At 40.3% G+C, this 15,022-nt stretch overlaps 1 protein-coding gene across 1 annotated transcript in view; it reads left to right on the top strand.

Moving 5' to 3' along the window:
- The window catches only part of Lrriq3 (leucine rich repeats and IQ motif containing 3), a 103,358-nt gene extending 98,186 nt beyond the window's left edge, over nucleotides 1-5,172 (top strand). The window contains exon 10 of the mRNA XM_055614454.1: nucleotides 4,858-5,172. Within this exon, the coding sequence (XP_055470429.1) occupies nucleotides 4,858-4,996 (139 nt within the window). The 3' untranslated portion in view covers nucleotides 4,997-5,172. The remainder of the gene's footprint in view (nucleotides 1-4,857) is intronic.
- The last annotated feature ends 9,850 nt before the right edge of the window (nucleotides 5,173-15,022 follow it).

Genomic DNA, 15,022 nt, shown 5'->3' with positions numbered 1-15,022 from the left:
CTGCAATATGAAAGAAGGCTGTCGAAGCCTTTGTATGGGAAAAATCTCATAGTTTGTGGTATCTATTGGGCAGAGAGTTCTGTGTGTGTGTGTGTGTGTGTGTGTGTGTGTGTGTGCAAGAATGAAGACACGTGGTGTGTACATGGCTGTTGGCTCTGTGGATTTACCTTTCATCTTTAGACTTTCCACGTATAATGCAAAAAATATACCTAGTGCGAAAATCATCTTTTGTCATTCACTTCTTAGAAATTAGTTCCAAAGATATTTTCATTTTTTGCCATTTAATTTTTGAAATTTCATTCGTTATTTTTTTTATTTTTTAAGTTTAATTTTGTTTCATACAACATATTTTGATTCAGTTATTTTCTTCTTACAACAACCCCTCCTCAACCTTAGTCACCTCCCTAGCCATCCAAGTTTAAACTCTTTCTCCCTCTGTCTCTGTCTTTTAAAAATCTTTTAAAAAATATTTTAAATTTTTATTAATTACAGTTTATTCACTTTGTATCCCAGCTGTAGACCCCTTTCACTTCCCCATCCTCTCCCAATCCCACCCTCCCTTCTTTTTCTCCTATGCCCCTCCACCAGTCCAATAATAGGAGAGGTCCTCCACCCCTTCCAATTGAGTCTAATCTATCAGGTCTCATCAGGACTGGCTTCTTTGTCTTTCTCTGTGAACTGGTAAGGCTGCATCCACCTCAGGGGGGGGGGTGATCAAAGAGGCAGACCATGAGTTCATGTCAGAGACAGTCCCTGTTCCTATTATTGGGGAACCCTCTTGGACACTGAACTGCCATAGGATACTTCTGTGCAGGGGTTCTTGCATGGTCCTTGTTTGGAGTATCAATCTCACAAAAGGCCCCTGTACCCAGAATTTTTGGTTCTATTGCTCCCCTTGTGGAGTTCCTATTCACTCCAGGTCTTTCTATCTCCCCCTTCTTTCATAAGATTCCCTGCACTCGCCAAATCTCAAACCTCTCTCTCTCTCTCTCTCTCTCTCTCTCTCTCTCTCTCTCTCTCTCTCACACACACACACACACACACACACTCTCAAAAGACCAATAAAGCAAGAAAAGTAAAACAAGGAAAAAAAAAAAAAAAAGCTCAAGCCAAACAAAACAAGAATTCCACAGTTAGGACCAATTGTTGAAAGACATAAGCCCTCATGCCAACTGCAGTTTCATTTCATTTCATTTCATCCTGACTTATGAAGCTTTTCTGCAGACAGCATCTTGTCTCTTCATAACTTCCACCTTGATAAACAGCCACCCTGTTTATACAACAATAACATGTTTGGGCTCCAAGCATGTTTCATATTAATATCCAGCCGATAACTCACATTCACCCACACATAGAGGGTCCATTCCCCAGGAACTGCTCTGTCTTCGAGCAGTTACACTGTTGCATATTTATCTGTGGCCAAAATCTACCAACTTTTTATTGCTTTGCTTTCACCTCATGCATGCTTGAAATATGTGTCAATACCAACCTTGTGCATTTCCTGCCTACTGTAGAATCCACATTGTCCAGATCATCCTTTGCATTTTGTCCAGTGTCTCTTTCACCCTCTTCTGTGTTGTCTTCACAAAGCTGACTGTCCTCTATTCCTAGTTTCTGCCTATGGCCAACCCAGTGTCCCCATCACCTAACTAATCACTAGCTAGCTTATATCAGCACCCTTTGGCTTTTATAAACCCAACTTCATCTATCCCTCAGTTACTCATTCTTTCTCTGACTTCATGAAGGAACAGCGTCAGGCCTTCACCAAATGCAAGGCTTTAGGTCCAAACACCACTGTATCTCTGGGTTCCCAGAAAGAATACTGGCCCTCAAAGTTGGATTCCTTCTACCCACCACGTCCATAGAAATGAAATTCTAGGTGGCATAGATCATTTCTATGGTCTGTGTCTGCTACTTCAGGGTAAGGCTCTGATTTTCTTATTTAAAGCCAGTGTCAGTTCCTGCTGAGAATGTTCCTCATATAGAAACTGGGTCTGTGTGCAATGGGCATCTTGGTTTGAAAAGAATTTGAAGTGTAATATGTCTTTAAATTCTTGAACATGGTAAAATATCTCATTAGTTTCATCCTTCTTTAATTATGATTATAATTCAAATGAAATTCTATTATATTTGACAAAGAAGTCTGTTAGAATCACTGAAGACAAGAAAATGGTGCCTGAGCTCCAGTCCTCAAGAGGTGGCAATATTGAGTGGACATGATGGTGGAAGGGACTACATGCGTGTGTGTAAGGGTGTTAGTTGGTCCACATTAAAAGTGTTATCCAGGTGGGTCCAAGTAATCACTTTAGCTTTTCCATGTATCATCTCAGGTATAGACTTTCTGTAGCTTTTCTCTATACATACATACATACATACATACATACATACATACATACATACGTATATGGATTTATTTTTATAATGCATTCATCTTATATCTTGATTGTAGTTCTTTCCCTTGTGTCCTACTGGTCCCACCTTCCCTCCTTCTTCCCCCATCCCCTCCCCTAGTCCTCAGAATGGGCGAGCCCTGCTCCCCTTCTATCTGATGCTAGCCTATCAAGTCTCATCAGGATTGCCTGGATCCTCTTCCTCTGTGGCCTGGCAAGGCTGCTAGGGTCCTTGCCATGCATGGTCTTTGGTTGTTGAATGAGTCTCTGCAGGACCCCCTGGGTCCAGGTTTTTTAGTGTTGTTGGTCTCCTTGTGGAACTCCTGTCCCCTCTGGGTCGTTCTACCCTTCAATCTTCCATAAATCTCCCTGAGCTCTGCCCAAAGTATCCATAACTGAGTTTCTTTCTCTGTAATCAGTGGAGTGGACTTCCTTTTTCAATTTTTAGATGCCGACATGTCCATGGACAATTGATTTACATGTATGGATCACTCATTGATTCTTTTCAAAAATTTTATTTTAGTTTTTCCGTTGCTCATTATTTTTATCTTTTAGCGTGATGATTGCAGTGTAATACTCTGACTTACATTTTGCTTTCCTTTGTATGTTTAAAGTTCTATTGGCTTGATTTCTGCTCATGGCCAGATATGTGCTGTATCTACCATCTAGACTGAGATCAGAGTAGCTAACTTCAGCTAAGTGGTTATCAAATGGGAGGCACATTTTCTCTCTCTCTCTTTTTTTTTTCCCCAGAACTGGAGTTTGAAGCAGGGCTTACAACAGGCAGAATTACATCATACAAAACTTCTAAGCCAGATTGTCCTCTTCATGATGATGAAGAAAACAGATATGGACAACCTAAACAGTACATCCATAGTCACAGTCCTTAAATTTCATAAAAAGATTTTGTACACCAAAAGAATGGCTGTTGAACCTGCCTTGCAACAACCAGCCACAGTTTCTCCATGCAGTGTCCTGGAAGGGATCACAGGGATAGCCTGAGGCTCAATGTCTCCCATCGGCTGGTTTCTCCTACACTTTCTCTCTACTGTCCAGTAAAGGGACTCATTAAATTTCTGTCTATCTTCAATACATTTGCAATGTGTAACTCTTTTTGTCTTTTTCTGAATGAACCCTATGAGTTAGACCATCCAGTCCTTAAAGATGAAAAAAAGAGAGAGAAAATATTGAGAATTTATTGAAAATCCAGCCAGTAAGTTGCAAGCTTATACCTCAATCTTTTCATCCACTCTGAGCCCAGATTTCTAATTATACATATGTAGAAGTGTAGTACCTCATGAATCAAACAGAGACATTCCCCCCAGAACTGCATGGAGAAGCAGAGTGAGGTCAGTTCTTGGAACATACGGTAGTATACTTCTCCCTGTGCCTCAGCTTTAGCCGTCTGTGCTATATAAAATACTTCTGACAAAAACAATCTGTCTGTAATTTTCTGCCTAGAAATGTGTCTTTTTTAAAAAGTCTCAAAAAACAAACAAACAAAAGTCTCAAGAGTTATTTCATGTTTGAATCTTTTGTCTCCTCTCCTCACTTCATAAGCTTCATTAGTGAGTTTCTTGTTGTAGTAAAACATTTAATGCAAGAACTTACTATATCTTTCTCTTAACTTCCTGTGCATTTTCCTTGATGATATTCTTCTATGTTTCTTTTTGTTTGAAGCATGCGGAGATACGGTCATGCTTTGACAGTGAATGAATGAATGAGGATGAATGAATGACTTGTCTTCTATACTGTGACATGTCCTGGGTGTGGTAGGGTAATCTGATCTAGGTCTCTCTCACTGAGAATATGTACTCATCTAGTGGAGTTGCTGTAACAAGATGCCTTAGGCTGAGCAGCTTGAGGCAGATTGGACTTAGTTTCTGACCTGGAAGTACACACTGGTGTGGTTTTCCCTTAGTGTCTTTACTTGGCTGCCACCTCACTATGGCTTTACGTGTGCTTTTCTTCAAGCTGATTTATGTTCCTCTTCTCATTGGAGATTTAGCCATGTTGTATTCAAATCCATTTGTCTAATCTCATTAAACCTCAGTTGCTTCTTGAAAGTCCTGTCTCCAAATGCAGTCACACACTAAAGCACTGAGCTAGGAATTTAACAGAGGAACCCTGAGGGAAGACATCCTGTCCCATGCAGAAGGAAGCCTGGGTTTCCAAACTCTTGGGGAGAAGTTCTACTGTTCATAACGAAGGCAGTTGGGGTGCTTTGGGGGAAGTCTAAGAAGGATTGAGTAAGGAGTCTCGGATTTGTGCAAAGGAGACCCTATAAATATCAGCAGACTATGAATTGAATCTCATTTAACAAAGTAATAATATTATGTAGACTGAGCTCTCCTTTTCCTGTTTATAAATGTCTGTTTGGAAAACATCAATTTTATCTGTAGCAGGCTAATTTCTATAGTTTAGTAACCTCAACTGTTCTCGTTTGACTTTACTTCTTTCCTCACAGGGCTGAAGAAACCCGTAGAAGTCACCATGAAGAGAAATTTGTTATTGATACACTCATCTTTCACAAAGCCTGTGAAAGATTTGAGGAGGCCAAAGCAAAAGTTGCACTTATTAAGTCTCTTGAAAGACACCGTGAATGAACCAATGCCACACCATATCTGATGATTGTGAATTGTGGCCACTATTTTGATTTAAAGGATCTTGAAAAACTATTTGGAAAGCTTGCTCTATACACAGTAGATCTGGGTGTAAACTTGTTCAAAAAGAGAAGAAGGATCCAAGTGTTTCTGGCATGGATTATAACACAGAGCTTGACTTTTCACTTCTAACGGGCCATTATATATCTTTGTGCCCAAGAGGAAATCAAAGCTGTGTGACTTCTTCATGCAAAGTCTCCCAAAATCTATGGATTTCCATAGGCTCTGAGAATGTCAGGTTGTTAAGCTACATTCTCTGCTAATTGTTTACTTCATTGCCAACTTTTACTTAAATATTGAATATGCACTAAAACCTGTAGTTACCAGATTTCATATATTGAATTATATTTCCTGTTTAGGTTATTAAAGCAATTTTTACATTTTGTTTATTTTTTCAAAATAAAGGTTTCAACAATGTATCAATTATTTATAGTCATAAAAATAAACTATGGAAAGTAAACATTTTACCATCTCCCTTGAAGACTTTTGATGTGTTTGTCCTTTTTATAGAGATATGAGGACAGAGAAAAAAGTAATCAACAGGAGAATCTGTGAAACAATCTCATGCCAATCATAAACTATATAGAAATGGCATATAAGTAATATTAGTGCTAGAAATCTGAAAAAATAGACATTAAAATGTAAAAATCTCTGTTTACCATGCTTTCATCACCTAGGACAATAAAAGCATCGATGTCACTTTGACATAGCTGGACAGGGTGCCATACAAATCTGTATTTAATTTTCATCAGCTATATGAATAGACTTTAAAAGCTGTAATACTTCAGAAGCCCTCTGATTTTATCAATCTATTAGAGTTTTTTAAAGATCAAGTATTTTATAACTGCAATTCTTTGTGTGGGCTTCAGTGCTGGATGGTTATCAAGTGTGGGTATTGTTTCCACAAAATGACAGCTATCTATTTAAGTCCACAGTCCCAGCTTCCACTGTACTGCTAATTAACAGATGAGTAACAGGCAATTCATTTGGTATTTTGAATCATTCTGTAGAAAGAACAAGGAGAAACATAGTCAGCTGCAGAGCACCCCGGAAAAAAAAAATTCACAGCAAATGAGCAAATGTCTGTCACTCCTATTTTCTATACAGCTTTTGTCATATGTATATTTTATATATTAAACAAAATAGTCATCCATATCGGTTACCGTGATTTTACGATTGAGATGTGCAATACAACATAAAGCAAACAGCATGGTATTGTGCACAAAGTAAGCACTTACTGAATGCCAGTGCATGGAGGTGGGAGTGAACACACTTCTCCACTCACTGGAACACTTGCTCAGTCTTCCGTCACTGTTTGACAGATATCAAAAAGAATAGGAAGAACCGTTTGTGTGCTGATTTAAGAAGAATTTGTTGACTTGGTATCAACATTGACTGTGTTTTTCTATTCTCTCACTCCATATTTTATAACTTTTATCTCATAACATACAACCAACAATTTCCTTAACCATCTCTACTCAACTCTGACCTAGAGGGGAAAGAATATCTCCTTTTCTCTATGCCTGTAAGTGCTTCATACTAAAGCAGATAAATTACATATGCACACACACACACACACACACACACACACACACACACACACGAGAAGGCTTTTCCTCTTTATAGCTCTCATGCATGTGTTGCCTTAAGTCAATCTCATTGTATTACTGTTCTTTATTGTTCACATTTTGACAAAATCTGAAAATCTGTGTCCTGGATCATACCTCTAGTTCTGATATGTCTCTGACATTTCCATCCCTGATCTCAAGCTGTACTATCGAGCAACAGTTATAAAAACTGCATGGTACTGGCATAGAGACATTTCCAAAACATGAATGTGATGCTCTTCAATTAAGGCCTAAAGTTTTTTTTTTTAAATACATATTTTTTCTTTTTATTATTATTATTATTATTATTATTATTATTATTATTAATTACACTTTATTCATTTTGTATCCCCCCATAAGCCCCTCCCTCCTCCCCTCCCGATCCCACCCTACCTCTCCTTTCTTCATGTATGCTCCTCCCCACATCCACTGATAGGGGAGGTCCTCCTCTCCTTCCTTCTGGTCTATCAGATCACATCAGGAATGGCTGGATTGTCTTCTGTGGCCTGGTAAGGCTGCTCCCCCCTCAGGGGGAGGTGATCAAAGAACAGGCCAATCAGTTTATGTCAGAGGCAGTCCCTCTTCCCATCACTATGTAAGCCACTTGGACACTAAACTGCCATGGACTACATCTGTGCAGGGATTCTAGGTTATCTCCATGAATAGTCCTTGGTTGGAGTATGAGTCTTTGGGAAGTTTCCTGTGTTCAAATTTTCTTGTTCTGTTGCTCTCCTTGTGGAGTTCCTGTCCTCTCCAGCTCTTGCTATTTCCCACTTCTTACATAAAATTCCATTCACTCTGCCTGCCAGTTGGCCATCAGGCTCAGCATCTGTTTTGATAGTCTGCAGGGCAGAGGCTTTCAGAGGCCCTCTGTAGCAGGTTCCTAAACCAAGTAATCCACTTAAAAAATGGGGCTAAACAGAGAACTCTCTGTAAAGGAATATCGAATGGCAGAGAAGCATTTAAAGAAATGCTCAACCTCATTAGCCATTAGGGAAATGCAATCAAAACAACCCTGAGATTTCACCTTACACCTATCAGAATGGCCAAGATGAAAAACTCAAGGGACAACACATGCTGGAGAGGTTGTGGAGAAAGGGGAACCCTCCTCCACTGCTGGTGGAAATGTAAACTTGTACAACCACTCTGGAAATCAATCTGGCGCTTTCTCAGACAACTAGGAATAGTGCTTCCTCAAGATCCAGCCATACCACTCCTAGGCATATATTCAAAAGAGGCTCAACTACACAAAAAGGACATTTGCTCAACCATGTTTGTAGCAGCTTTATTTGTAATAGCCAGAAGCTGGCAACAGCCCAGATGCCCCTCAAATGAAGAATGGATGCAGAAACTGTGGTACATCTATACAATGGAGTATTACTCAGCAATGAAAAAAAAGGAAATCATGAAATTTGCAGATAAATGGTGGGACCTGGAAAGGATCATCCTGAGTGAGTTGTCCCAGAAGCAAAAAGACACACACGGTATATACTCACTCATATAAACATACAACATAGGATACACCCACTAAAATCGGTACATCTAAACAAACTAAGCAAAAGAGAGGACCCTAACTGAAACGCCCAATCCCCATCCTGAAGGGCAAAGAGGATGGACATCAGAAGAAGAAGAAAACAGGAAACAACCTAGGAACCTGCTACAGAGGGCCTCTAAAAAATACATATTAAAATTAAATTCATTTATGTTTCTTAACATTCTTCCATCTTCCTACTCCATGAGCCTTCAATACTTTCCAGCATTATATGTATGTAACACGCTATGTGGCCTCCCAAACCAAAAGCTTAGAAGATAACTTGACTTCCTTATTATCAAACATCAATTCTGTCATCCAGAAGTCTCTATAGTAGACTGGTTAGCTTCTCACCAGTCCTGTTCCCTCTCTCTCAGGTTTGCATCCCAGCGCCCCTTGCAAGTAATTGAAGCACACATTTAAGTTGTAAGTGGTCTGTTCTCTCTGGTGTGCCTGTCCAGCCTCCATGAATTTCTCCCCGCTTGACCAGTGGGTAAGACCAGCCAACTCCCACTGCACCACTGCTTGGAAAGCATCTGGGCTCCTGCTTTGCTTGGAGTGGCTTATACTAAGTACTGCCAGTCAACCACAGCCGACAGCTGTTTATAAAGAAGATTCTTCTCTCATACAGCCTAACTGCAGTTTCCTTTTCTTCTAATCCTCCCAACGTGCTTCTGCCTCCCTTGTCTCCCACATGTACTGTTTCTCCATTTTCCTTTAGAAAAAGTGTTATCTCCCAGGGATAACAACTGGCTATGGCATAACAAGATGTAATAAGACTAGGTACAACCCACTTCCTCTGTAAGGATTTCCACAAAAATCACCAAGCTAACAACCATAAAATATATGCAGAGGGCATAGGGAAGCACCAGGAAGGCTCCACGGTAGTCACTTCAGTCTGTGAAAGCCCCCAAGGGCCTTGCTTAGTTGCTTCTGTGGATCCTGTTCTTCTGGTGCCCGTGATCCCCCTAGCTTGTATGATTCTTCCTCCTACGAATCAAGTGAATCATAGGAGCTAAAAGGTATTTAATAAGTTGAAGTGTCGTTAGCAGAAGGAAGAGTAACTCAGCCTGTCCTAGCATTCCGGCTTAGTAAAGACACCAATACTGCGGATAGAACCATGAGCCATGCATTAAACAGCAGCCATGAGTCTGTTGTTGATGTGGTCTTAAGGTGGATGGAAGTTCCTCTAAGGACTCCATGGCTCACTTGGACTGTCAGAGCCATTGGCTCTTGCTGCAGCTCACATCCAGCCATGGCAAGAAGTCAGTAGTGGCTGCCTTGCACTCACATGTGGCTCATAGACAATCCAGCCAGAGCTCGCCCAGGTGAGAATGTGCTGACCCTCTCTGTAGGTATTTCTGCCTGTAAGATTTTAGATTTCATAAAAGGGTACTACTGATATTCTGTCTTCCAAATCAGTAAATCTTGTATGTTATAAATTCCTCAGATACTGCCCGTTGGTGTGTTCCCTGACGCTGGCCAATCACCCGAAAGCTTGGATGCCCATGATATGAAAGCAGTTAGGTAGCGTACTGTCCCCAAGAAAAGGAGGGGACCAAAGAAGAGTAGAGGCAGGCTGCAGCCTTTAATTAATTAATTTTCATGGAAGGAAGTGTTTATTTGGATTAGGGTTCCAGAAACAAAGTCCTTAAAGGTGGCAGAAGTTGGCCACAGGCAACCAAAGCAGAAAGCTCTGTTTGCTGTCTCTTTTGTGCTGTGTGATCACTCTCTTTTGATTGCTTCTTTTATTTTTCCATTAATTAATTTATTTGATCACTTTTTAGCCTGGTTGAAGGCCCCTCCCTCTTCACCTCCCAGCCCCACCCTCACAATTCCCTATCACATTCCTTTTTCACTTTATCCTCAGAGAAGGGGAAGACACCCATGAGTACAATCCACCCCAGCACATCAAGTCACCACAGGACTGAGCACTCTGTAACTGAGGCCTGACAAGTCAGCTCAGCTAGGGCAACAGAGTTAGAGACTGCCTCCGCTCTAATTGTCAGAGGAGCGACATGATGACCAGGCTGCACATCTGCTACATATGTGTAGGGAGTCTAGGTCCATCCCATGCATGCTCTTTGGTTGGTGGTTCAGTCTCTGTGTGCCTCATCGGCCCATGTTAGTTTACTGTGTAGGTCTTCTCGAGGAGTTCTTGATCCTTCTGTAGACTTTCTCTTAAAGTGGACCATATAAAATACTGGCACATAGATGGTTCCTTAGGTCTTCCTCAGGGTCCTTGGGAAAAGTTATCAAAGTAGGTCCTGATAGCCTTCAGTGACAGTTGTCCTTATCTTAGAAGGAAACAGGAGGTTGTTATCAACCGTGTTCCGAGGCCTTCCTTCCATTCAGAAATTAGGCCATATGTTGTGTCCTGTGATGAATAGACTAGCCTATTTTGCTTAGTTTTGCTGTACTGGCTCAGTCTTAAACATACATACACACACACACACACACACACATACACACACACACCAGTAACCAATTTTTTAAAACTTTTTCTCAGCCATTACATCTCTTGAGAACTCTTAGTTCTATATCCCATTTTAATTAGGACTATTTGTTTTGCTGATGTTCCTTTTTCCCGTTATTTACACATTTTAGATACTAACACTCTATCAGAGGTATAATTGGTCAAAATCTTTCTCCATTTTGTAGTCTGATGCTTTACCTAAATGGTGGTGTGCTTTGACTTACAGAAGCTCTGAAGTTTCATGAGGTCTTATTTATTGATTGTTTTTTCTTCTAAGTCATTAAAGTTGATTGTGGTTATTTATTCCTAACAGCTAGAGGGGAACCGGACATTAGGAGCATGTTTCTTTCAGATCATCTTTGCTTCAGATTTTTTCTCCTCTTATAGCCTGACTATCACTGTTTTGAGAAACACCCACTGGCAAAATCATATTTTGAGCAAGGAAGCATCTCATATTAGCAACAAGAATAAAAATTAGAGAGATCAAATAATTTCATCCCAAATTTCTGTCTTGTAAAGTCAGCATAATTTGACTTTCTGGAGTTTCAGTTACCACATAGCCAATGGTGGTCCAAAAAAAGAGCTTTTTCTGATGTTCAAACACTATGTTTATCTTTGTCACCTGCCACATCTTTATCACAATATCTGTCCTGAAGGTTTCAGTAATGCTTACAATACTCCCATGCTCAGCACTGGGGCAACAAGATGTGCTACGTGAGTGTTTTCCATTACTGGTGAATATTTTCTGTGCTGTGACTCTTCCATTGCAGGCTGACAGGAGGCAATACATTAGAGTCTGCTAATGCAGAAGCACTTTAGATTAAAGGTGAGTCACGAGGCCTGGGACACTCATTCACATGGCGTGTATCCTACCCAACCCTTCACTGAAGACGTCTGCCTATTTGTTTAATGACCTTAGTTAGGCTATAAAGTCTTTATGCTTAGGGGATGTATATCACCATCTTTCCCTGCTCAGCCTCCCCAAGCAGTGCCCCACAGCAAAATTTCCCATATTGGCTGTTTGCTGATAGCTTCTTCCACTGTGCATTAGTGAGTTGGAGGACTATTCTTAGAGAGCACACCTAAAGAGGGAAAAGCTGTGTGTGTGTGACAGATTTATATACATACATATATGTATATGCATCTAAAATAAGTGTCTTTAGGATAAATGTATACATTGAAATAAATCATCATTCTCATTTTGGTGAATTTTTCTATCTACCTCAGCTTTTCATTCAGCTATTTATTATCCTTTGTTTGCTAAATATTTGAATCCTTAAGCCAGTCAAATCTTATTTAAAATCACTTCCTTTCTACTGATGTCTATCAATCTTACATAACCAGAGCTCTGTCCACTTACATTGCACTACAGGTTTTGAAAATATACCTTTAACAAAGTTATCAGTGACTTTGCACTATTTTTCTGGAATTTTCAGAAGCACTTGATGATACTAACTTTCCCTCATATATTTTTCTCTTCTTTTGGATTTATTTTGCATTATTATATTTATAATTTATTATATTTATTATTATTTATTATCATTTATTTTACACGTTTTGCCTTCATGTATATAGATGCTTCATACGCAAGCCTGGTGGACTCAGAGGTCAGAAGTGTATATAGAACCTGCAATTTGAATCATGGATGGTTTTAAACTACCATGTTGGTATTGAGACCCAAATTTGGGTCTTCTATTAGAGTAAAAAGTGTGCTTGGACCATTTCTCCAGCCCTGTCTTCTGCTTTTAAAATTATGCTTTAAAATTTTCTTTAAAATCCCATACTTGTATATATGCATCTTGATCATATGTACCCCCTTTCCCCTGACAAACTACTCACCTCCAGGAAGTCCTATCTAATCTCCCTCCCAACTTTATTCCATTCTTTTTTTTTTAATGAACTCAAGGAGTCCAGTTACTGCTGCCTATATTTGCATGGTGGAGAGACATCCACTAGACATGGGAGGCCTTTCACTGGCCACATAATCAAAGAAAGGTGACAGTGTTCTCACTACGCTGTTTATGGCATCATTTTCAGTGCTTTATAACGGTCTTAGCTTCTGAATGAGGATTGATCATCTTACCCAGAGTCCTCCTTCTTACTTAGCTTCTTTAGGTGTGCACATTTTAGTATGTTTATCCTATATTCTGTGTCTAATATCTACTTATAAATGAGTATATGCTATGTCTGTCTTTCTGATTATGGGATACCTCACTCAGGATGATCTTTTCTAGTTCCCACAGTCTGCCTGCAAATTTCATGATTTCCTTGTTTTTAATTGCTGAGTAGTATTCCATTGTATAAATGCACCACACTTTCTGTATCCATTTCTCAGTTAAGGGACAACTGGGTTGTTTCTAGTTTCTGGCTATTACAAATAAAGCTGCTACAAACATGGTTGAGCAAATGTCCTTATTGTATACTTGAGCATATTTTAGATATATGCCCAGGAGTGGTATAGCTGGATCTTGAGGTAGCACTATTTATAATTTTCTGAGAAAGTGCCAGATTAAATTTCAAAGTGGTTGTACAAGTTTACATTCCCACAAGCAATGGAAGAGGGTTCCCCTTCCTCCAAATCCTCTCCAGCATGTCAGATGACCAATCCTAATTCAGAAAGACAAACGGGAAAGACATCAGAAAAAGGAGAAAACAGGGAATAGGGAGGAGCCTAACACAGAGGCCCTCTGAAAGACTGTACCCAGCAGGGTATCGAGGCAGATGCTGAGACTCATAGCCAAATTTTGGGCAGAATGCAGGAAATGAAAGAAGGGGAAGATGAAAGACATGGAGGAGACAGGTGCTCCACAAGGAGAGCAACAGAACCATAAATCTGGGCCCAGGGGACTTTTTTGAGACTGATATCCAACCAAGGACAATGCATGGAGATAACCTAGAACCCCTGCACAGATGTAGCCCATGGCAGCTCACTCTTCAAGTGGGTTCTCTAGTAAGGTTCTCATGTTAGGGGCTGTCTCTGACATGAACTCATGGGCTGGCTCTTTGATCACCTCCCCCTGAGGGGAGAGCAGACTTACCAGGTCACAGAGGAAGACAATGCAGCCAGTCTTGATGAGACCTTATAGGACAGGGCCAGATGGAGGGGGAGGAGGACCTCCCCTATCAGCAGACTAGGGGAAGGCCAAGGGAGGAGAAGGGAAAGGAAAGGTGGGATTGGGAGTGGATGAGGGAGGGGGAACAGCTGGGATAACAAAATGAATAAATTGCAATTAATGAAAAACTAACTTAATAAAAAATTTAAAAACAAAACATTAATGTTCTAACTTTTCTTGCATTTTTAAAGATTTCTTTTTATTTGCATAGATGTATATGCCATGTGAGTGAAGATTCACACTGCTGCCAGTAGAGGGCATCAGATCCGGTGACACTGGAGTTAGAGATGGTGCCTCATAGGTCCTCAGAACTGCACTGGGGCTTTTGGAAAAAAGCAAATGCTCTTAACTGCTGAACCATCTCTGCAGCTTCCTTTTCTTTGCTGATGCCTGTTCTTTCCATGAATAGTGCTGAACAATCCACATGCTGACAGCCAGTTTCCAAGGTGATAGAGTTTAGGGTGGTATCATGGACTGTGACTAGGTAACGAGGGAGGAGAGCTAATGCATGAAATAAGCTCCCTTATAAGAGAAGTTCTAGAGAAGGCTTCTGCCAAATGATAGCTATATGAACCCAGAGACAAGCCTTCAACAGGCACTGAGTCTGGCTGCCTTGATTTTGGACGTCTGAGTCTCCAAAGCTGAGGAATAGAGTATTGTTCTCATGCTACAGATGGTACATGCAACAGAGCATCCTGATCTTTCTTATGCATGCAACCTTTCCTCAGTCTTTATGTGTTTCAAGGTTCATGGTCTAAGGGGATTTCCTTACACAGTTTTCATGATGAAAATGTTACTAGCATCTTTTGTGAGCTCCAGAAATCTTTTTTCAAAAACTGTCTATTGAGCCACTGTGCATGAATGACTGCATGTTTTGCATGCTGGCATCCATACCACTCTACCCCCAGCCTCTGACTCAGGCAGTCTCCTTGAACCTGGGCCTCTGTTCCTTCATAGCTGAATCCAGCAGGACCCTTTTCATCCCTCCAGGCTTTCTGCTCCTCAGAGCTGGGGCTACAGGCATGTACTGGATTACTTGTTCTATGGATGCTAAGTTCTGAACTCCAGCTCTCTCTTTAAAAGATATACTTTTAAAAGATATACAACTCCTACTTTAAAAGATATACTTTAAATTTTTTCTTTATGTATTCATCCTCATGATTGTACAATAAGCTCTTTTAACCATTCAGACATCTTTCCAGTCCCTCTTGATGTCTTCCTTCCTTCCTTCCTTCCTTCCTT

This window comes from Psammomys obesus, unplaced genomic scaffold (assembly GCF_907164565.1).
Source record: "Psammomys obesus unplaced genomic scaffold, mPsaObe1.curated_primary_1811, whole genome shotgun sequence".
Lineage (NCBI taxonomy): Eukaryota > Metazoa > Chordata > Mammalia > Rodentia > Muridae > Psammomys > Psammomys obesus.
The sequence above is the reverse complement of the archived record's forward strand: the minus strand, read 5'-3'. Positions and strand labels throughout refer to the sequence as shown.